General features: G+C 47.5%; 1 protein-coding gene across 3 annotated transcripts; it reads right to left on the bottom strand.

Moving 5' to 3' along the window:
- Positions 1-1,061: 1,061 nt before the first annotated feature.
- On the bottom strand, positions 1,062-15,577 carry CCL24 (C-C motif chemokine ligand 24). Of its 3 annotated transcripts, none has more exons than XM_064593143.1 (5): positions 15,253-15,577; positions 3,379-3,480; positions 3,040-3,157; positions 2,098-2,305; positions 1,062-1,252 (listed from the first exon to the last, which is right to left on the bottom strand). In XM_064593143.1, exons 1-4 carry the CDS (start codon positions 15,305-15,307, stop codon positions 2,137-2,139), a joined length of 444 nt encoding a protein of 147 aa, XP_064449213.1. In that variant the 5' UTR covers positions 15,308-15,577; the 3' UTR covers positions 1,062-1,252; positions 2,098-2,136. The 3 variants fall into 3 exon arrangements, with proteins under 3 accessions (XP_064449213.1, XP_045731517.1, XP_045731515.1); XM_045875561.2 differs by lacking the exon at positions 1,062-1,252 and adding an exon at positions 10,050-10,128 and having other exon boundaries at positions 1,284-2,305; positions 15,253-15,575; XM_045875559.2 differs by lacking the exon at positions 1,062-1,252 and having other exon boundaries at positions 1,284-2,305; positions 15,253-15,575.
- Positions 15,578-23,237: the final 7,660 nt, after the last annotated feature.

The following is a 23,237-nucleotide window of genomic DNA, read 5'->3' on the forward strand; positions in this document are numbered from 1 at the left end:
GGTTCTGGGCTAGTTGCTGCCAGGACCGTGGGTCAGAGTTCTCTTGTCATCTACAGCCTGGCCATTGTCCATTTGCATTTCAGTCTCTCATCCCTGCATGCTCCAGCTCTCGTCCATCCCTACAGAAAAGCTCTTCTTGCCAGAGTGAAATCTTGGTCACCATTCAGATGCCAACTCTGTGCTAAGATTTCTGCAGGCTCCCCTCAACACACACCAGAACCTCCCCTCCTTTGAACTGCTAGCACTACTCTATCCTGCTTCAAAGTGGAGTTATAAGAACCTCGAGAGCGGCTGCATACTGAATGTCTCCGGTCACGCCTTCTGTGGGCTCTGCAGACTGTCTGAAGGCTTATTTGCAGCCATGGAAGGCTGCAGAACGTGCGCCCCTCCCCACAACTGGCAATGACCCATGGAGAGGGGCTGTGATGCTGAGGAGGTGGGTCTTACACCACTTTCCAGAGGCGTCAGCTCTAATTGCTCTCTGCCCGATGATGCTCCCTTACTGGCTACCTTCCTTTGCCTTGTATCACCTCCCCATCCTCTTGAGGTTACTCCCTGTACCTCCCGCACATAATCTTGGCACTCAAATCTTCGTTTTGGGGTCTGCTTCCAGAAAAACCCCAAGTGGAAAGGGCTTATTGTACCCATTTTACAGATGAGGGAAACTGAGGCTCAGAGAACTTTAGTGGCATATGTCAATGTCATGCAGCTCATGAGCTAGGATTGGTACTAAACCCACACTGCTCTTGATTTGTGAGTGTGTGTGTGTGTGTGTTATTTTTCTCCCTAATTCTCTGAAGCCAGAGACCATCTTTTTCATTTAATAGCCTTGTGGAATAATGTGCTTGGTTGAAAAATTTTTAAAAATTTAATTGGAGGGGCGCCTGGGTGGCTCAGTCGGTTAAGCGACTGCCTTCGGCTCAGGTCATGATCCTGGAGTCCCTGGATCGAGTCCCGCATTGGGCTCCCTGCTCGGCGAGGAGCCTGCTTCTCCCTCTAACCCTCCCCCCTCTCATGTACTCTCTCTCTCATTCTCACTCTCTCAAATAAATAAATAAATCTTTAAAAAAAAATTTAATTGGATCCAGCTGTGCATGAATGTTTTACAAAGTTCACAACAGGACTCCCAAGAGTGGGCCAAGACCACTCCTAGGATGCCCCGGGCTCAGGCTGCCTTTAACCCCTTCCGATGGGCAACTCGGGATGCTCTCTGGGCCACACACTCCATTGTTCATACTCTGACCCTGTCCCTCTAGGAAGAGAACAAGCAAGACACAATCACCTTCAAAGGGAAATCACATTTTACTTGGATCGTTATTTGAGAAGAGCAAGTGTTTCCACACTCTTGACATCTCCATCACATGGTATCTCATACATAGGGAAAAAAAAACCAAAAAAACCCTGGAATCCCTCTCCCCCTACAGTCCCCGCTCCGTCTTCCCATCCTCAAATGTAGGGAAAGACCAGCTTTAAAGGCATAGCAGGTCTTTGTCCCTAAAGCAGCACAGAGAAGGCCATTCCACAAAGCGGACCACCTCCTCCAAACCCTATCTTCCCAAAGGAATTGATCCTCCAGGACTGTTTTATAACAAAAGGCAATGAGTCCCTAAAAACTTCACTATGTACAGCTTGTGAGACTCGTGCAAGGAAGGCTGGGATCTGGCGGCGCCTACGGCAAAGGAGCCCCGTATTTTCTCGGATTTTTATTCATCTGGGTTTCTGGAAGTGGGACAAGCTGAGGGCATCGGCAATGTGATGACGAGCTGCAGCTGTCGACAGGTTGCCCGTACCCAGACAGACAGACAGACAGTCAGCCCGCAGGGTCCCACAAGCCCAGAGGACCCACAGAAGCCAGCTACAGGCTAAGTTTTTAGGTGCTGGCCAAGTGTGTCTGCAGGTCGGGCCTCATGCCCCTGGGTCCTGATGGAGCCTGGGAAGCAGAGAAAGCCTACCCCCTTCCTTCCAGAATCTTCTCCTCCAGCTCAGGGAAGGCAAGGGGCCCAGGACGCTTGGAGCGGTTGCTCAGCCTCCCCTGCCTCGGGTTTCGTTTTACAGACTGATGTTAGGAAACAGGAACATTCGCTCTCCCCCTCTTACCGCTGGCTCACGGGCCCCAGGCGGAGGGCCAGGGGGCAGTTAGATGGATGTGGTGTTGCCAGGGTTCCCCTGCACTGGGGCTTTGGTGCGCATTGCCCTGACCCTAGGAGACGCCGTCTTCTGCCTGGCATCCAGCTTCTTCATGTACTTCTGGACCCAGGGATGCCTGGGGTCGCCACAGAACTTCTGGCCTTTCCTGGTGGTGAAGCTGTGGGAAGGGTGACAAGGGCACACTTGAGAGGTGGCAGGGACCTCGGACCACTTCCCCAGACAAGCAGGGAGTGTAGAGGCCCGCAGAGGGGCAAGCTGCTGCCTGGGGGGGCCTCCTAGCAAGGTCCTGACACACAGTCCTCTCCCTGCGTGTCTGCATCTCTGCACATCCTCGGCAACCTCCCTGTCCGATGGGGGAGGCCCGGCCCTGCCTTCAGAAAATGCTGGATCTGAAGAGAGAGACACAATCTCTACCCACAGGGAGGAGAGGAGAGGAGAAAATGCATTGAAACTCCCCAGGAAAAAAGGCAGATACCTCCAATTCACACGTCTTTCGGGGAAAGGTGACTCATAAAGATGCCAGAGCAGGGAGGGGGCGGTGCCAGGCCAGCTCTGAGCTAGGGGGTGCCAGGGGGCGAAATGACTCATGATACCAAGGTCACATTTCTGCAGCAGGTCGCTGTTACAGAATAAGCTCACACTTGCTGTCTTGTGTGAGAGGCAGCTATGAAGTTATCTGGAGTCCCAGTGACCTTGAGCGGGTCAACTCTCTGGGCCTCAGTTGTTACCTGTAAAATGGGCATAATCCTATCTAGCTCACCAAATGGTCCAGAGGGTTAGTTACAATCATGGTATACGTCCCCAGATAGTGCCTAGTATATGTGGTGACCCGGAGGCTCATCTCTCCCTGCCCCTCTCCTGCCGGGTGTCCAGGGAGAGGGAGATACTCACATCACTCCTGCCACAGGGCAGACACTCGCACTGGACAGCTGGTAGCTAACCACTCGGTTCTGAGGAACTTTCTTGGAAATGAAGGATATGCAGCAGGAAGAGGGGATGGGCACAGAGCCTAAAAGACGGGAGAGAGAACCATGTTCTTTCCCAGCCTGTCCAAGGCCTGGGCTTCAGGGATGGAGCACGTCCCCTACACTAACACCTCCAGACAGCTGCTCCCCAGCATTCCCCTCCAAACCCAGCCTGGTCGGTCCTCCACCCTCCGCTGTGCCATCCAGCCATGCTCTCGGCATGACTGACCTGCCTGATAGCCCGGGGCTGAGTTGGAGGTCGTACCTGCAGGGTCAATGCGGTGGGCACATAGGGTCAGAAGCAGGAGGCTAGCCCCAAGGGTCGCAAGGCCTGCCATGTGCCGGAGAAGCAGTTCAGCACCTAGAGCTGGGGTGCAGGAGAAGAGGGCCAGGTTCCTTTCAGACCACCCCAACCTCCCTCTGCCTTTTATAAGGGCAGTTGGGAGGAAACATGCTCTGACGGAGTCTCCCCCACACCCTCCAGATTGCCTTGAAAGTCCTCGAGGCCTATGAATTCTGAGAAGCGGAAGTGGTTGCCTAGCTGAGTCAGGGGTTATGTGGTGTATTCTAACAAAGGCTGGGGGAAGAGAGGATTGCCTCGCCTAAGTGAAGTGCAGAAGCTTTGGATGCAGAGTCAGAAGGCTAATGAGGATCCTTGCTGTGCCGTTCATTCCCTGTGGGATCCTGGATAAGTCACTCACCTATCTGAGCTTTAGTTTCTTTTTTTTTTTTTTATTCATGAGAGAGCGAGAGAGAAAGGCAGAGGGAGAAGCAGGCTCCCAAGGAGCAGGGAGCCCGATACGGGACTCGATCCCAGGACCCCGAGATCATGACCTGAGCCGAAGGCAGACGTTTAACCATCTGAGCCACCCAGGCGCCCTGAGCTTTAGTTTCTTGAGCTGAAAATGGGTAAAGTCACCCTATCTCCTTCCATTCATTCATTCATTCATTCATTCACCAAGTCTTTGGACGGGGGGCAGCAGAGGGAGAGGGAAAGAGAGAATCTCAAGCAGGCTCCACACCCAGTGGGAAGCCCGATGCGGGGCTCCATCTCACAACCCTGAGATCATGATCTGAGCCAAAACCAAGAGCCACACGCTCAACTGACTGAGCCACCCAGGTGAATATCAGTTGATATTCACCAACTCTTTTTTTTTTTTTTAAAGATTTTATTTACTTATTCATGAGAGAGAGAGAGGCAGAGGGAGAAGCAGACTTCCCACAGAGCGGGGAGCCCGATGCGGGACTCGATCCCAGGACCCCGGGATCATGACCTGAGCCGAAGGCAGACGCTTAACCATCTGAGCCACCCAGGCGCCCAATATTCACCAACTCTTATTAGGCTATGTGCTATGTGCCAGGCTTCCAGTGGGGAGACAGATATGCGGGCAAGTGTGCGTAAGAAGCAATTACAGGTGCTGACCGAGTGGACGTGGAGCAGAACAGACACTCTCGATGTTCATGTGCCCTTGGACCCCTTCACCTTGTTTGCACATACTGGCTTTTGGTGACCTTGCATTCCTAGTGCCCAAGCTGGTGAAGCCACCTAGCCAGCAGGCTCTACGAAAGTGGGAAATACCTAGAAATCTATATTCTCGGGGCAGACCTTGACACAGGTCTGCTGGAGGGATACAGACTCCAGATATAGCATGACCTACACTGCTTCCTGAGACCCCGACTGGGTCAAGCCAGTTTCCTTCTGTGCAGCAGGACTCTGTTGACCCCCCTTCCCTCCTGGGTCTGCTTCTCCTCTGCCCTGTTGGTTTCCCCTGGAGGCACTGCCTAATGAACCACTTGCCCACAAATCCTCCTTTCAGGGTCAGTTCTGAGAACCCCAGCCTGAGACAAGGGGTGTAGGTGGGGAGGGGGGATCATTGAAGGAACTGGCCAGCTCTGCTGGAAGGAAACTGGGGGATGCGCTTGGAATTGATGGCTGTGCTGAGGTTTGGACAGTCAAGAAACTGGTAGCTGCAGGCGCCTGGGTGGCTCAGTTGGTTAAGCGACTGCCTTCAGCTCAGGTCATGATCCTGGAGCCCCGGGATCGAGTCCCACATCGGGCTCCCTGCTCAGCGGGGGGTCTGCTTCTCCCTCTGACCCTCTTCCCTCTGGTGCTCTCTGTCTCTCATCCTCTCTCTCAAATAAATAAATAAAATCTTTTTAAAAAATAAAAAAAAAAAGATTCTCTTTAAAAAAAAAAAAAAGAAACTGGTAGCTGCAGGAGGGCTTTGTAGGTCATGTTGAACAATGCTGTTCTTAGGAACCGAGGTGACCTTGGCAGACAGAGTGGAATATGGCACCCACTTCACTCTGTCCCCCATTCCAGGTCCCAGACTGGGACCCCATATTTGGACTTTTGTCAACTGCTGATTCCATTTCCAGCCCCTCCCTCCAATGTTCTCCATTCCATTTCTCATGGGAATGAATCCTCGGCTTTCTCTGGCCTCCCTGCTCTGGCCATCCAGGGTATGCAAGCACACACCGATGGAGGAGCTCACTGCCACACATCACCCGGATTACAGCCAGTTGTGTGTCTCTGTCTCCCATGGGACCACAGACACCAAGATCGATGTCCCATTTCCATGCCCACCAATTCCCATGCAGGTCAGCTATTGCGTGGCCAGTGTTTTTAGAATGAATATATGATGGACCAACTCTGACCAAGGACTCCTACGTGGTCTCTGCCCAGCATGACTGAGATCAGTGTGGACATACATGGGGGAATCAATAGGCAGGTCCTCTGATGGGGGCCAGGCCAGCCATTCTCTGAGCCTGCCTGAGATTCTCTCTTTCTCTTTCCCTCTGCTGCCCCCTGCCCAAAGACTTGGTGAATGAATGAATGAATGAATGGAAGGAGATAGGGTGACTTTACCCATTTTCAGCTCAAGAAACTAAAGCTCAGATAGGTGAGTGACTTATCCTGCTCCCCTCAGCAGCCAGCAATGATGATCTTCACCTGGCAGAGTACGGGGGACATTAAATGAGATGCCCTTTATACATTCAGGGGCTTTCCATGATTCCATCTTATGACATCCATTTGAAGATTTGCTTCTCAACAATCCAGAGGGGGCTTTTTGACTCAGAGGTGCTGGGACAGAGTGCGGCAGGAGCAGGAAGACATCAGGCAGAAGCAGCATGCAGGAGAAGAACGAGGACAGGGCTGAACAGGGCAGGAAGCTTGTGCTGTCTGCATGTTGAAACCCGAGGGAATGGCACAGCAGAAGGTCACTGGGTGGGAGGGTTTGGGGTGGGGTGCATTCTTTAGAGACCAAGGCCCTTTCTTTCTTTCTTCCTCTCTTCCTCTCTTTCTTTCTTTCTTTCTTTCTTTCTTTCTTTCTTTCTTTCTTTCTTTCTTTCTTCTTTCTTTCTTCTTTCTTTCAGAGCACGAGTGTGCTGGGTTGAGGAGGGGCAGAGGGAGAAGGAGAGAATCTCAAGCAGACTCCGTGCTGAGTGCAGAGCCCCACACGGGGCTCTATCCCATGACTCTGAAATCATGACCTCAGCTGAAACCAAGAGTTGGACACTTAACTGACTGAGCTACCCAGATGCCCCATTTCTTTCCCCAAGGCCTTTCAAAAAAAGTGCCCAGTCTTGGGTGAAAGCAAAAGAAAAGGAGGTTCTAGGAAAGCAGAATAGAAAACAGAAATAGAAAGAAAGAGGAGGAGGAGGAGGAGGAGAAGGAGGAGGAGGAGGAGGGGAGAAGGGAGAAGAAAGGGGGGAGGGGGAGGGGAGCAGACTTGGGGAAAGGAGGTGAAGAGGAAAGAGGAGAAAGAAGGGGGGCCCTGTGAAGTGCTCTGAACCCCCCTGGCTCCAGCTCAGACTCTGCTCCTTGCCCACTGTGGTTTCTCCATCTGAGAAGTGGGATGTGGCTGGATCTGCGTTTTCCCAGAGTGTGGCAGCCACATGACCACGTGATACAAAAACGGGCATATTTCACGTTAATTTAAATATGTCTTATTTTGGTGACCCTCTATGATAAAGGGGTGTTATATTTATATAACATAAGATTTTCCCAAAGTAAAAAATACGAGTTGACAAAATAGAATAAAGTAGGTCAACAGGACTAATAGTGTGGATATAGGACAAAAATTGTGACGATGACCCAGGAATAGCTGAAACCTGAGAAACCTGGCCAACGTGCCCTCTGAGGGCCTCTCCCCTCGAACGTGCATCCAGGCAGCAGAGGAGGGAGGAGGAGGAGGTTGGAGACTAAGTGGGCAGCGGGGAGGAGAGGAACAGGAGAGGAAGGCAGAACTGTGCCTGGCAGGGAGCAGGGGGCAGTGGTCCTGCCCTTGCGGAATGGCAGCAAGGGAGGCTGTCTGGTTGCCTCTCCTGGGTGAGTCACCCCAAGAACAATGATGTAGCACCAAACCCAAGCTGCATGATGCGGGCCCATGGACGGTAGCCAAGGGGGTAAGGGGACTCCAAGACACACCCCATTGAGAAAGGACTGGAAGAAATGGGCTGTTAGCTTGGACAAGAAATGACTCCAAATACTTGAAAACATGTCCCAGAAAGGGAGAGTTGGCCCCGGTGGCCCTAAATAGTGCAAGAGTAGACAGTTGTGAGGGCAGGGTGGTGTGGATTGGGCAGGAGGGCAGCACAAGAGCAGGGCTCAGCTTGCCTATGAAGTTGCTAAGAGCTTCAGATCCCTCCTCCCCATGAATCCACACTTCATCCCCAAGGCAACTGAGCCTTAGAGGTCAGGCAAGGGTAGAGCCGGCATTTGAATTGTGTTCTGTCTGAACCCAAGGTTCATGCAGTGCCTCTCACCTGGGAGCTCAGCCTTGATCCTGGGGGCAGCGGGGCCACCCATGCTTTGGATGTGCAGAGTTTAAAAGAGGTCAGATCTGTGGTCTAGTGACATGATTGGATCCACTGGTAGGCGTGGTAGGAAAGGACTGGGGCAGGGAGGCCGGCTGGAGGTTATTGAAGCTGTCCAGGGGAGGGATGATGAGGGACTAAAGCAGGAGCCAGGAGAGGTAAAATTGGCTCCATTCCACCTGTTAGATCTACTTGAAGTGCCTGGAGGAGAGGGAGATGCAGAATCTGGGAGGTGCCCCCTGGTGCATTCCAGGTTGTGGGTGACAAGCACCTGCAGGTTTCCTAATACCCACTTCTTGGAACTCAGTCCAGAACCCACCTTTTTAAGCCTCTCCCTAAACCCAGTAACCATGGCCCAGGAGGACCACCCTCTGGATTTGAATATCACCTTCCAGGATGGAAGTCTTTGCTCAGCTCTTCAATGGCATTACCAACATTACTTAATTCCTCTGAGCCTTACCGTTCCTGTCTCATCTATAAAAGGGGAAATAACAATTTTCATCTCATAGATTATTACGAGGATTGAACATGATAATTCATGTCAAGTGCTTAGCTCCCAGTCCAGCATAGATCAAATGCCCCCCTGGCCATTCTTATTTTTATTACAACAACTTGTTTACAAGCCAGTGAGATGATTAAACAACGCACAGGCTCTTCCATGAGCTTTACTATATTACTGCATTTATTTTTTTTTAAAGATTTTATTTATTTATTTGAGAGAGAGAGAGCACATGAGATGGGGGAGGGTCAGAGGGAGAAGCAGACTCCCTGCTGAGCAGGGAGTCCGATGCGGGACTCGATCCAGGGACTCCAGGATCATGACCTGAGCTGAAGGCAGTCGCTTAACCAACTTAGCCACCCAGGCATCCTATATTACTGCATTTAATCTAATCTTTACACTAATGACCCTGTACTGTAGATATTATAATATCATAGTACAGAGAGGTGAAGCAACTTGCTCATGGTCACACAACCACTGACTCCACTTTTGTTTTGCAGCTGAAACATGAACTACCATATAGGGTGTTAAAAATATGGGAGTAGTGAGGGAGTGAAAGGCTAAGAAAGAGAAGGAAAATGGGCAAGCTGATCCTAAAATTCATACAGAAATTCGAGGAACCCAGAATGGTCAAAATAATTTTGAAAAAGAAGAATAAAGTTATGGGGCTAACACTTCCCACTTTCACAGGTTACTACAAACTGAAGTAATCAAGATGGTTTGGGTATGGGCATAAGGATAGACATACAGATCAATGGAGTTTAGAGTCCAGAAGTAAACCCTCACATTTACAGTCAATTGATTTTTTTTTAAAGATTTTATTTATTTATTTGACAGAGAGAGAGAGAGAGTGAGCACAAGCAGGGGGAGTGGCAGGCAGAGGGAGAAGCAGGCTCCCCGATAAACAGGGAGCCCGATGCAGGACTTGATCCCAAGACCCTAGGACCATGACCTGAGCTGAAGGCAGACGCTTAACCCACTGAGCCACCCAGGTGCCCTTACAGGCAACTGATTTTTGATAAGGATGCCAAAGCCATTTGATGGGAAAGGATAGTCTTTTCAACAAATGGTGCTGGGACAACTGGATATCCATATGCAAAAGAATGAAGTTGGATCCCCTCCCTCACACCATATGTGAAAATTAACTCAACATAAATGTAAGAGTTAAAACTATAGAACTTTTAGAAGGAAACATAAGAATAAATCTTGATGACCTTGGATGAAGTAACAGTTTCCTTGATATGATACCAAGAACACAAGCAAGCACACAAAAAATAGTTGGACTTTACTAAAATTAAAAATGTTGTGAATTGGGGTGCCTGGGTGGCTCAGTCAATTAAGCATCTACCTTTAGCTCAGGTCATGATCTCAGGGTCCTGGGATCCAGCCACGCGTCGCATTGCATCCGGGCTCCCTGCTCAGCGGGGAGCCTCCTTCTCAGGCTCCCTCTGCCCCTCCCCCTGTTTGTTCTCTCTCTCATTCTCGCTTTCTCTCTCTCTCTTAAATAAATAAATAAATAAATAAATAAATAAATAAATAAATAAATAAATAAAGTCTTAAAAAAAAAAACTTTGTGAATCAAAGGATACTATCAAGAAGGTGAAAAGTCAACTTACATAGTGGGAGAAAATATTTGGAAGTCATCTGATAATTCCAGTATCCAGATTGATTCTTCAGAAAATTCTTAGAATTCCACTTGTGAAAAGACAAACAATCCAATTTTAAAATAAGCAAAGAATTTGAATTGGTATTTCTCCAAAGAAAATATACAGATGACCAAGAAGTACATGAAAAGATAACGCAACATCATTAGTCATTAGGGAGATTCAAATAAAAACCACAGTGAGATAGCACTGCACACAGCCAGCTATGGAAAAAAAAGAAAAATAAGTGTTGGCAGAGAAATAGGAACTCTCATACATTGTTCCTAGGAATGTAAGATTGTGTAACCACTGCAGAAAAATGTGACAGTTCCTCAAAAAGTCAAACATAGGGTTACAATGTGATACAACAATTCAAGTCCAAGGTATACTCTAGAGAACTGGAAACATGTTCCTGCCAAAACTTGCCAATGAATGTTCACAGCAGCATTATTTGTAGTAGCCCAAAACATGTAAACAGTCTAATGTTCATCAGATGATGAATATATAAACAAAAACGGCATAGCTATACAGTGGAATTTTATTCAGCTATAAAAAGTAATGAAGTGTATGGATACATTCTTTGTGATAGAAGTCAGACTCAGAAGGTCATATAGTGTAGGATTCCATTTACAAGAAGTGTTTTAGAGTGGGAAAATCCATAGAGACGTAAAGTAGATTAGTGGGTGGGGGACGGGGCGGGGGGAATGGGAAGAAGAGGGGGTTGAGAGAGATGAGATTTCTTTTTTGGGGTGATAGAAATGTTCTAGAACTAAATCGTGGTGAGGGTTGTACCAAATGTGCCACTCAACTGTACACTTGAACGGCATTGGGGTGCCTGGGTGGCTCAGTCAGTTAAGCGTCCGACTCTTGGTTTCAGCTCAGGTCAGGATCTCAGGGTCATGAGATCAAGCCCCACGTTGGGCTCGGAGCTCAGCTTGGAGTCTGCTTGAGATTCTCTCAATCCTTCTCCCTCTCCCTCCCCCTCTTCTCCTCACCCTGCTTGAATGCTCTCTCTCTCAATAAATAAATAAATAAATAAATAAATAAATAAATAAATAAATAAATAAATAAATAAAATCGTTAAAGGCATTAAAACAATGAATTTTATGTTATGTAGATTTTATCTCAATTAAGAACTAAAGAAAAAAGAAGAGAGCAGAAGCTGAGGAAACTTTCAAAATATTTGCTCAAATGGTGGGGACTTAGTGACTTTTTTGAGGCCATACCCATTCTCAAAGACCTCACCTGCCTCCCTCCCCCTCTGTGGCCTGGCTTCGATCAAACAGTCTGATTTATCAGATTGAACCCAGGAGGGCAGAGTCAGGCGGGGACAGTGGGTTTTCCCCAAATCCTTCCCCTACCCTGCACACACTTCCTGACAAGCAGGCAGAAAAGGAGTCTTCCTTCAATGGGTTCCATGGCTGTCTTCATCGAATGGAGGCTCCAGGTCCCCCTCACTCTTTTTTTCTTCCCTGATGACCCTCCTCAGTCCCCAGCACCTTCTTACTCCCTCTGTCCCATGTTATGTGAACCTACTATTTTATAGAAGGGCGATAAAAAAGCATTCACTCCACAGATAAGTGACTGACAACAGTTTAACAAGAAGGGGCTTCTTGTATTCTAGGTCTCTGCAAATAAGGACGATGGGAGCTAGGTTTCTCACTGCTGGGGAAGGGCATTGAAAATATGGAGAGGGGGAAGGAGAGAATGAACCCAAGGATGTTGGAATGGAAGCAGAGTTATCAGTGATTATATATATGCAATCATTTAGAAACAATGACATACCAGTTGCAATGAGCATACCTAGAAAAACATTTCTTGGAAAAGCAGCGATTCTAGTCCTGGGGCAGAGAACATCTTTTTGGGCCAGAAAGTAGCAAAGTGCTCAAAGAATCATGGGGATAAGTCAAAAGGACATAGGTGGCAGCTTGCAAGGACTCATACTGGACAAATCTGGGACAATTTGGCCAGTAATAGTGACAGTGATGGATTGAATAAAGTAAGAATCCATAAATAAATGTTTTGGGTTGAATTGTGACCCCCACACCTGCCCTACCTCCCACCAAAAAGAATGTATATTGGAGTCCTAACCACATTCTAGAATGTGATCTTATTTGGAGGCAGGGTCTTTGCAGAGATAAGCAAGTTAAAATGGGGTCAGTAGGGTGGGCCGTAATCCACAATGACAGGTGTCCCAATAAAAAGGGGGAAATTTGGACTTAGCTGCTGACATGCACAGAGGGAAGATTTTGTGAAGACCCATGTGGAGAAGGTGGCCATTCATAAGCCAAGGAGAGAGGTCTGGAGCAGAGCCTTCCCTCACAGCCCTGAGGAAGAATCACACCTTGATCTTGGACTTCTAGCCTCCAGACTGTGAGACAGTACATTCCTTTTGTTTAAGCAGCGCCCCCCACCCCACCCCCCGCCAGCCCCGGGCGGTGTTACTTCCTTATAGCAACCCTAGCAGACCAATAGAGGGGAAGCTCCATTAGCAGTAGGATGCCAACTGATAGAGAAGAAATGACAGAGCTAGAAAATCACCCAAGGATGCTAAAATTCGAAGGTGAAAGGGTGATGGGAAATGGGGTATTTCCATTGTCTCAGTAGGTTTCCCCACAAATTCTAGCTAATTATGAACAGAAAATCAGTAACTCGATAGTGAAGAAAGCTGGAGGACATTAATACAAAACCAAACTTCATGTGTGTTTCCTAATAAGGTTTGAAATTGGACTGAGGGTCAAGGAAAGGAACAGCTATGGTATGTTGGAATGTTCTAGTCCCAGATCTCTACAAACCAGCTGGATGAACTTGAGCAAATCACTCAGTTCTCCCAAGCTTGGATTTCTTCATCTCTGAAATGCGGTGGGGTGGGGTGTAGACTTACGTAGTCATGCGAATCCAAAGAAATTATGGACATGAGAGCTTTCAGTAAACTTCAAAGCATGGTACACCTTCAAGTCTTCACCATCCAGTGTGAATCAGATAAGATAGAAGAATTAAGCCCATTTCAGGCATTAGACAGCAGAGGAGCAAATATTTGGGGTCAGTGGGGCCTTCCTGGGCCCCTAAAATTGGATTTTCAAGGCAATCTGGCTCTGTTGGCTCTTGAATGGACTTTAATGAAAAAGGAAAATGACTTGGAATATATATCCAGCAATATTGGGGTTGTCTTTTTCTTGAGACCTGGGGCTGGGTGACAGCTGTTTCAGGATGGGTTGTTTTTTTTTTTAAGATTTTATTTAGTTATTTATTTGATAGAGAGAGAATGGGGTGGGGAGGAATAGAGGGGAGAAGCAGAGGGGGAGGGAGAGGGACAAGCAGACTCTGCTGAACACGGAGCCTGATGCAGGGCTCGATCTCACAACCCTGAGATCAGGACCTGAGCCGAAATCAAGAGTCAGACGCTTAACTACTGAGCCACTCAGGTGCCCCTCGGGATGGGTTTTAAGGGGTTGAAAAAATTTCTCCTTCCTCACCCTGCTAGTCTGATACAGATCATGGACAATTACCTTCTAAATAATGTCCCCTTTGTTGAAAGGCAAATATATTTCTTGGCAGGGATAAGAAATCCCTCACATATACCCTGTAATAAAACTTAATCAAACCAGTCATCCAACCATCCACATACTCATTGCTCCCTGCTGTACGCCAAATGCCTTGCTCACCCTAGGCACATGAAGGGAATTATATACAGCGGCTGCCCTCGAGGTATTCACCTTGGGCCGTGAGAGACAAAGGCAATTATGGTATAAGTGGTAGGTACCCACAGGGAGGAGGTATACCTGGCCACATTAGACAGCAGAAGAACGTTCTAGAAGAGGTGCCTCCTCAGCTGAGTAAGGCTGACTGAGGTGGGAAGGCCTAGGAGGGTAGCAGTAGAGACCTGGTAGAGAGGGATGTTCCAGACCTTGGAGGTCACAGGCATGAGGTCAAAGAGGAGAGGTGACTTGGTCAAGTCTGGAGTTTTGCAGAAATCCCTCTGGCTGCAGCAGCCAGTGTAGGGAGACTGTTGTGAAGGCTGGGGGGAGAGGTGGAGGCAGTGGAGGTGAGAGAGGTGGAGGCAGTGGGGGGTGGGAGGAAGGGGATGGTATTGAGAACTACTCAGAAAATTGATTCGACAAGATTTGGTGCCCTGGTGGTTGAGGAAGGAGAAGGAGGTGTCCAGGATACCACTCGGGTTTCAAACTTGGGTGCGTGGTGGGGATGGGGCCATTTGAGGAAGGGTAGAATCCACCAGGGAAAGCAGGTCTAGGTGAAAGCTATTTGGGGCTGTGGGATTCAGAGTCCCAGGGGTTCTAGTGGAGCCTTGGAGGATGATGCAGGCCCAGAGATATCGCACAGGTCAAATGCCCCCACCCAGCCCCAGGCATGGACGGTGTAGCACCATGAAAATGGCACAACCCTAGAGGCAGACGTTCCTGGGTTGGTTCCCTGCCCCCTACTTGTTTTCTTGGTGGCCCCAGGCAAGGTGCTGAACTTCTCGGAAGCACAGCCCATTTGCTGTAAAATGGGGATGTGAAAGCCCATCTCCCAGGATGGTGGCCAGAGGAGGGTGGTCCTTGAGCCTCAACAAGGGTCTCTATCCCAGGCCTACCTTCTGGAGACAAGTTGCCACCAGACCAGACCTGAATCCCTTCTGTTATTTCCTTAAAGACCCATTTGGCTCCTTTGAACTCTTACCTGATCCTCTTAGGGTCCCCATTTCATGGGGAAGAAACCGAGCCTCAGAGAGGCTGCATGACTTGCTCAAGACCCTGAGGCCATAATGCAGCAGGGCTGGTCCTATGTCTTCCTAGTAAAGAACATGTACCTTGGCCACAGCACCAGGTGCGCCCGGATACTGTGTGGTGCTGTTTCCAATAGGCAGAGTCCCTTTCCTTAGTAGCTCTCCAGTGCATCCCTTCCTGTCCACCCTCCCTGCTACCCCATTTGCTCAGGCTCCATCAGGTCCCTCCTGAATCCCTGCCCCAACCTCCTAACCAAAGGTGGCTGAAGATGGATAGAGTGTCTGGGGTTTGAAGCAGTGGAAACGAGAGGAGGACAGAGGAGCACAGGGTATTCAGGAAGGCAGGCTGGGGGTGTCACTGCTACCTGTGGTAACTTCCCCCCTCACCATCAAACACACCCACAGTCACAGAGGACTGGGAACCCTGGGGTGGTCCTAGGAGCCACTTACCTAGAGATGACAAAGTGACAGCCTCCACACCAAGCACGGAAGTATTTTCCCTCATTTATCAGATCCGGAGTGGCAAGGAGAGTGGGAGGAGAGGAGGGGCCTCCTGGGCAAAGAAGGGAGCCTGCACATCTTATCTTTGATCGTCTTTGAAATTCAGGAGCCCAAGGTTCACAAGGACTTTTGAGAAGTTGGCTTCATGGCAATAGGCAGACTTTAACACGTGCAGACGCAGGAGGTGGGGGGCCGTCCCCACCAGGAAAGCACAGTGAGTTCATTGCCAGGATGGACTTCTCCCCTACACACCCTAAGCCTGGTCTTGGAAGAGGTGTGGCCCTGAGTGGGGCAGTTATGAAGCAACTTGCTCTTTGGTCTCCTTAGAGCTCAATTTAACAGAAACAGTAGGGAACAAATAGCAGCTGAACCCGAGGTCACTGCTAACCAGCCGGCCTAGTCTGCATGGTAAACTGGAACAGCTGTAGACCAGAGGGGCCTCAGGGGTCCCCTTGTATGTCTCAGTGTCATTGCTGCCTTCAAGATGTTGGAGATTCAAGGGGAACAGAATCAGAATTAAGAGGTAGAACTCAAGGGGGAAAACATCGGATGGGCAAAGCAATCCAGAAACAGATCTGACCACCTTGAATGTTAGTGAGACTCCCAGCAAGGGGGCATGCAAACAGCTCTTGGCAGAGGTCCAAGTAGGAAATTCAAGCTTCATATAAAGAAGTCCCACTCAGGTCTGGGTTTCTGGGATCAAGGGAAAGACTCATTTTAGACTCAATGCCATTAGAGCTCAGAGTCCGCTGAAAGAGAAATACACATAATTACAATATAGTGTGATAAGGCATAGGGAGCAGAGGGGTTAAGAGCATGGCAATTAGGCCTGGGCTCAGATCTTGGCTTTCCAGCCTTCATTATGTCATCTCTGAAGTGGGGATGAAACCTTCTGCTTCCCAGGGGTACTATGGGGAGAGAGAAAGTGAACCACTGTACATAATGTTCCTGGCATGGTGCCTAACCTGCAATAAATGTTAATAATAGGAAGTCATTTCTAGTGCAAGGCACCTGCCTGCCAACGGCTCTGGGAAGATACGGCTCTGCGTTGGGGATCAGGGAAGCTTCAGAGAAGGACAAGCAGGAGCTCTGGGGAACAAATGGTCAAGGGCATTCCAGGCCAAGGGGAAGAGCATGGGCAGGGAGAAAACCAATGAACAGGGGATGTGCTGAGTTCTGGAAGATGATGGGAAGAGGTGAGGTTGAGAGTTTGGGGGCAGGGGCTGGGATAGCCTATGGTACCTCACTTGTCCTGCCCCAAATGCAACTGGTATACCGTTCCTTACTGTCCAGAGAAGGCACCATCGTCCTGCCTCCCCACATCTGATAATGTCTCTACTCTTCTTGATTCTATTTAACAACTCCTGGACCTGTCCATTCCTCCTCAGACCCATTCTTTTTTTTTTTTTTTAAGATTTTATTTATTTATTTGAGAGAGAGAGAGAATGAGAGACAGAGAGCATGAGAGGGAGGAGGGTCAGAGGGAGAAGCAGACTCCCTGCCGAGCAGGGAGCCCGATGTGGGACTCAATCCCAGGACTCCAGGATCATGACCTGAGCCGAAGGCAGTCGCTTAACCAACTGAGCCGCCCAGGCGCCCCTCCTCAGACCCATTCTGCTCCCTCCCAGTTTGACTCCCTCCACGCTGTTCTGCACACAGATGCAAGAAAGCCCCTCCTAAGATGCAAACCAGCCCTGGTCACTCCTCTGCTTAAGATGCTTCCCTAGTATCCCATCACCAACAACCAACTTCATCCATTCTCTCATCTCCATAATTTTTACCGTTTGAGCCCACCACCCAATCTGTTAAATACTTAATGGTTTTTAAAAAATTAACTTCATCCAGGGCGCCTGGGTGGCTCAGTTGGTTAAGCGACTGCCTTCGGCTCAGGTCATGATCCTGGAGTCCCGGGATCGAGTCCCGCATCGGGCTCCCTGCTTGGCAGGGAGTCTGCTTCTCCCTCTGACCCTCCGCCTCTCATGCTCTCTCTATCTCATTCTCTCTCAAATAAATAAATAAAATCTTTAAAAAAAAAATTAACTTCATCCAAAAATATCCATGAAATTACAGGTTTAGTATACTGGCTGTATTTTCTCCAATACATATTGAAATAAACCCACAAGTATTAAAGTAAAGTGGTGTGTGTGTGTGTATCAGCCTGTGGCAGAAACTATGCATGCTCTGCCCATATCCCCTTGTTCCTGCTAATTCAGGGGATGCTAGCTTGACTTCCACCTGCTGACCACCTGGCTGGCCTGCCCCCTGGGGCCATGCAGACCTACTGGGGAGGAGAACTCAGGAATTCCACGTGGAAGTAGCTGATACCAACACCAGAGATTATCAGCAAGCACCTTGGCAGATCTTAGTTGACAGACAGGTAAGATGGGGCCTGGTGATGGGCTGGTGAATGTTTAACAACTGGCTCTGTGGGGGAAACTCTGATTTGTAGCATTTGCTGGTTCCTATGGTATAAATACTCCTAAGATGGCCAATTTCAAGCTTTCAACCTGATGTCACTGAAAGTGGAGCTGGAAAGAAATGCTCTCCCAAGTAGGTGTGAGCCTGCTTTGTGTACCAGTAGGTGAGGCCCAGGACAAGCTCTCTAAGAGCGCACAGGGTCCTTCAGTTCTGAGAGATGCAAGGAGGGAAAGAGCAGTGTCAAGGGGGAGGTTGGAAAATATTTACTAACCTGAAGCTCATTGAAAGCCAAGTGAGTGCAGGAGGAGGAAAGGCCTCTGAGCATGTGCACAGGAGTCCTTCAGATGGGCCACAGCTGAGGCCACTTCCTAAGACAGCAAGGAGTCCCAAGGCAGAAGGAGATAGGAAGCCCTAACTTAACACCCGGTTTTCCTGGCTTGCCTGTGGCTAGGTCCAGTCCTCCTTGTAGAAATAGCTCCTACACAGAAGCCAAGGAAGAATCAGATTCTGCTGATCCACAAAATCTGGTCGCTGAGGAATTCGCTAAAAGAAGTGAAAGAGCATTCTTCCTGAAGGACTGACACAGCTGGATTTCTTCCCTAAGACAGAAAAACCTGAGGCTGGAGACTTAGCTCCTTCTCTGGGCTGCCCAAAGATATTGAAGGGTGGGGTCTGGTGTCAGATGCACGCTTCTCATTTACTTGACCCCGAAACTCATGGAGTAGGTTGGAATACTTGGGAACATTTTGCTTTTAGGGTTCCTGGACACAGTGTGTGGCAGGGAAGCCCCGTGCATTGGGAAGCTGGAGCCAGCATTCTGACTCTACCCTGGAGGGGTTTGTGGACTTGGACTACAGGCTCTTCCTCCATGCACTCATGAGAGTCACAAAAGCACTTTGCAAACTGCAAAGCCTTGAGCAGAAATGAGCAATGGGATGATAGTGATGTCCCATCCACCCAAGACTCCTGGGAAATAGCTCCTGTTCATTAGCTCAACACCAACCCTCACGCTGTGCCTGTGAACCATCTCTGCCCTCAGGAGGCTTATAATCTCAGCAGGAAGACAAGGCACATGAGAAAGCCCACATTACTCATCCACTCCCTGGTTTCTGCCACTATGGACAATAATCCTAAAGAATGGCTCCTTACAAGGAATGACCTCTTTATGGACACAGTCTCCCAGAATATGATAACTCCAACCGGAGGAGCTGCCTACACAACAGGAATAGTTCTGACTACTTTGCAATCTTTGAGAAACCAGGGAAGACACTGGACCTAGAGTTGATAGACCTAGATTTGGATTTCAGTTCTGCTAACTCACTGAGCGGTCAAGGTACTAACTCTCCCTGAGCTTCAGTTTTCCTACCCATAAGATGGGCTTAGCGATCCCCACCCTGTGTGCCAGCCCAAAAGCACTGTCAAGAACTTACCTGAGTTAGTGGGTATGAGATGGGAACTCCCCATTCATGTATGAAGACTGATGAGTGCTATTTGGCTGGATTATAGATCTGGATCTTTAGGAAAGAATGTAGAACATCAGGAATGATAAATATGTGGGGAAACAGGAAAAGCAATTTTTTTCTTTTAATTTATGTAAAACACATATGACTGTTTATAGCAAAAATAAAAATATTTTATTGTGGGGTTTATTACATATACAGATGTAATACATATGATAACTATAACATGAAGAATGAGAAGAAATGGATCTATATGATTGTAAAGTACTTAGAATTTATGTCAAATGGTACCTTATTAGCTCTAAGTAGACTGTGAAAAGTTACTGATTTATATCATACTCTTTAAAGTAACCACTAGAGGGGCGCCTGGGTGGCTCAGTTGTTAAGTGTCTGCCTTCAACTCAGGTCATGATCTCAGGATCCTGGGATCGAGCCCCGCATCGGGCTCCCTGCTCAGCAGGAAGCCTGCTTCTCCGTCTCCCACTCCCCCTGCTTGTGTTCCCTTTATCGCTGTGTCTCTCTCTGTCAAATAAATAAAAATCTTAAAAAAAAAATAAAAAAAAAAAAAATAACCACTAAAAAGGTAATGCAAAGAGATATAGCAAAAGAGCCAATAGGTAAATTAAAAAGAAATTCTAAAGTAAATATGCAATTAACCCAAAAGAAGACAGGGAAGTGGGAACAGAGGAACGTACAACCAAAACAAAATAAAGGGTAGAATAAGCAGGAGCCAAATAAAATAGTAGACTTCAGGGGCACCTGGGTGGCTCAGTCGTTAAGCGTCTGCCTTCGGCTCAGGTCATGATCCCAGGGTCCTGGGATCGAGCCCCGCATTGGGCTCCCTGCTTGGCGGGAAGCCTGCTTCTCCCTCTCCCACTCCCCCTGCTTGTGTTCCCTCTCTTGCTGTGCCTCTCTCTGTCAAATAAATAAATAAAATCTTAAAAAAAAAATAGTAGATTTCAACCCTAAATCATTACATCGGCAATTACATTAAATGTAAATGGCCCCTGTGTTGGGCCTCTAAGACCATGTCTATATTTCAAGATTCACTAGAAGGACTCAAGGCTCAGCATATAGTCATATAGTTGCATTGGTATATTAAGTATGCACAGCTGGATTATAAGAAAAAAAGACTCAGGTGGGGTCTGGAGGAATCCATATGTGGGCTTCCTTATGCTCTCTCCCTCCCATGAGAGATCACACAGAGCACACTCTTCCACTGGCCATGAAAAGGCAGCAGCATGTATGTATATGTTCCTGCACACAGAAGCCCGTTAGAGACTCAGTAACCAAGATTTTTACTGGAGGCTGGCCAGGCTAGCCTCTGCCTCACATATATCTAAATTCCAGACTCCCTAAAGGAAAGCAGATGTTCGGGGTACAGTGAATCATCCTTATCAGTTAACTGTCAACTAAGAACACTCCAAGAATCAAGTTCCCAGAAGCCAACCAAAGGTCAACTTGCAAGTGGGCCTTTCTAAGGCTAGGCTTCAGTTCTGCCATCTTAACTCTCTTCTGCACAGCACTTAACACTCCAGTTAAAAGACAGAGATTGTCAGACTGGATAAAAGAGCAAGACCCTCCTACCTCCTGTCTACAAAAAAAATACATTTTAAATATAAGGACACAGATAGGCTGAAAATTGATGGGAAAAGATATACTATACAAATATAAGGATGAACATTTCATAATAATTCACTAGGAAGACAGAACAATTATATGTGTGTGCCTAATAATAGAGTTTAAAGATCCATGAAGCAAAATTTGCCATGAAGGGAGAAATAGATCCACAATCACAGTTAGAGATTCTAACACAGCTTTATCAGTAACTGATAAAAACAAGTAGATAAAAATCAACAAGGACATAGAAGATCTGAATCACCTTGACTTAACTGACACATACAGAACACGACAACCAATAAATGCAGAATACACATCTTCCCCAAACACACACATAATACGGCCACTACAACACATGTGCTTGGCCAATGGCTCAATTCACTGTAAAGACTGAAATGTTAAAGAATATGTCTTCCAGGGTGCCTGGGTAGCTCAGTTGGTTAAGTGACTGCCTTCGGCTCAGGTCATGATCCTGGAGTCCCGAGATCAAGTCCCGCGTCAGGCTCCCTGCTCGGCGGGGGGTCTGCTTCTCCCTCTGACCCTCTTCCCTCTCATGCTCTCTCTCTCTCTCATTCTCTCTCTCTAATAAATAAAATCTTAAAAAAAAAAAAAGAATATGTCTTCCAACCACAATGGAATTAAGTTAAAACCAGAAACAATAATGTTTCTAGGAAAACATATTTGAAAACTAAACAACGCAGTTCTAAATAATCCATTGATCAAAGAAGGAGTTACAGAGGAAATTACAAGAACTTATTAACTGGATAATAATGAAAATACAACACATCAAAAGTTGTGGGATCCAGCTAAAGTAGTGCTAGTTGGAGATTTATAGTTTTTAATGTTTATTATTATTATTTTAAAGATTTTACTTATTTATCTGTTTATTTATTTATTTGCGAGAGAGAGAGAGAGTGCACAAGTGGGGGGAGAAGCAGAAGGAAGGGAGAGAGAATCTGAAGCAGACTCCACATTGAGCATGGAGCCCAATGCGGGCCCTGATCCCATGACCATGAGATTACAACCTGAGCTGAAACCAAAGGTCAGGTGCTTAACTGACTGAGCCATCCAGGTGCCCCTAATGCTTATATTATTAAGAAAGGGGGAAAAAATGGGGTTACTCGGTGGCTCACATGGTTAAGCCTCTGCCTTTGGCTCTGGTCATGATCTCCAGGTCCTGGGATCAAGCCCCACATCAGGCTCCCAACTCAGCAGGGAGTCTGCTTCTCCCTCTCCCACTATCTCTCCCCCTGCTTGTGCTCTCTCTGTCTCTGCCTCTCTCTCTCTCTCAAATGAATAAATAAAACCTTTTTTTAAAAAGAGGAAAAAAAGAGAAAGGTCTAAATCAGTGACCCAAGTTTTCATCTTTAGAAGCTAGATAAAGAACACCAAGATCAGGGTACCTGGCTGGCTCAGTCGGTAGAGCATGCAACTCTTTATCTCAGGATTATGAATTCAAGCCCCACATTGGGTGTAGAGCCTACTTAAAAAAACAAAACAAAACACCAAGATCAACCCAAAGTAAGCAAAAAGAAGGAAATAATAAAAATAAGAGCAAAAATCAATCAAATAAATAACAACATAGAGCAAATTAACAAAGCCAAAAGTTTGAAAGATTAACAAAATTGGTAAGATCCTCGCTGGATGGAAAAGAAAATAGGAGGTATTGTCACTATGGATTCTTTTTTTTTTTTTTTTAAGATTTTATTTCTTGGGCGCCTGGGTGGCTCAGTCGGTTAAGCGACTGCCTTCGGCTCAGGTCATGATCCTGGAGTCCCAGGATCGAGTCCCACATTGGGCTCCCTACTCAGTGGGGAGTCTGCTTCTCCCTCTGACCCTCCTCCCTCTCATGCTCTCTGTCTCTCATTCTCTCTCTCGCAAATAAATGAATAAAATCTTAAAAAAAAAAGATTTTATTTCTTTATTTGACAGAGAGAGAGCACAAGCAGGGGGAGAGGCAGCAGCAGAGGGAGAAGCAGACTCCCCGCTGAGCAGGGAGCCCGACATGGGGCTCGATCCCAGGACCCTGGAATCATGACCCGAGCTGAAGGCAGCCACTTAACCAACTGAGCCACCCGGTGCCCCTGTCACTACGGATTCTATAGACATTAAGAAGATAAGGGAAATAACCAATGGATCAGAGGAGAAATCACAAGGGAAATTAGAAAACACTCTAAGATTAATGAAAATGAGGATACAATATACTAAAACTTAATGGGATGCAGTTAAAGCAGTACTTCCAGGGACATTTATATCTGTACATGCCCACATGTAATGAAAAAGAACAGAAAAAAATTGCTGAAACCAAAAATTGGTTCTTTGAAAAGATCAACAAAATTGACCAACTTTTAGCAAGACTGGCCCTGAAGAAAGGATCAGTACAATTGAGAATGAAAGAGGGGACATTCCTACCAAGCTTACAGAAATAAGAAGGAT

The sequence above is a fragment of the Mirounga angustirostris genome, unplaced genomic scaffold (genome assembly GCF_029215605.1).
Source record: "Mirounga angustirostris isolate CCGP_5_RB_7025 unplaced genomic scaffold, mMirAng1.0.hap1 SCAF_5, whole genome shotgun sequence".
Taxonomy (NCBI): Eukaryota; Metazoa; Chordata; class Mammalia; order Carnivora; family Phocidae; genus Mirounga; species Mirounga angustirostris.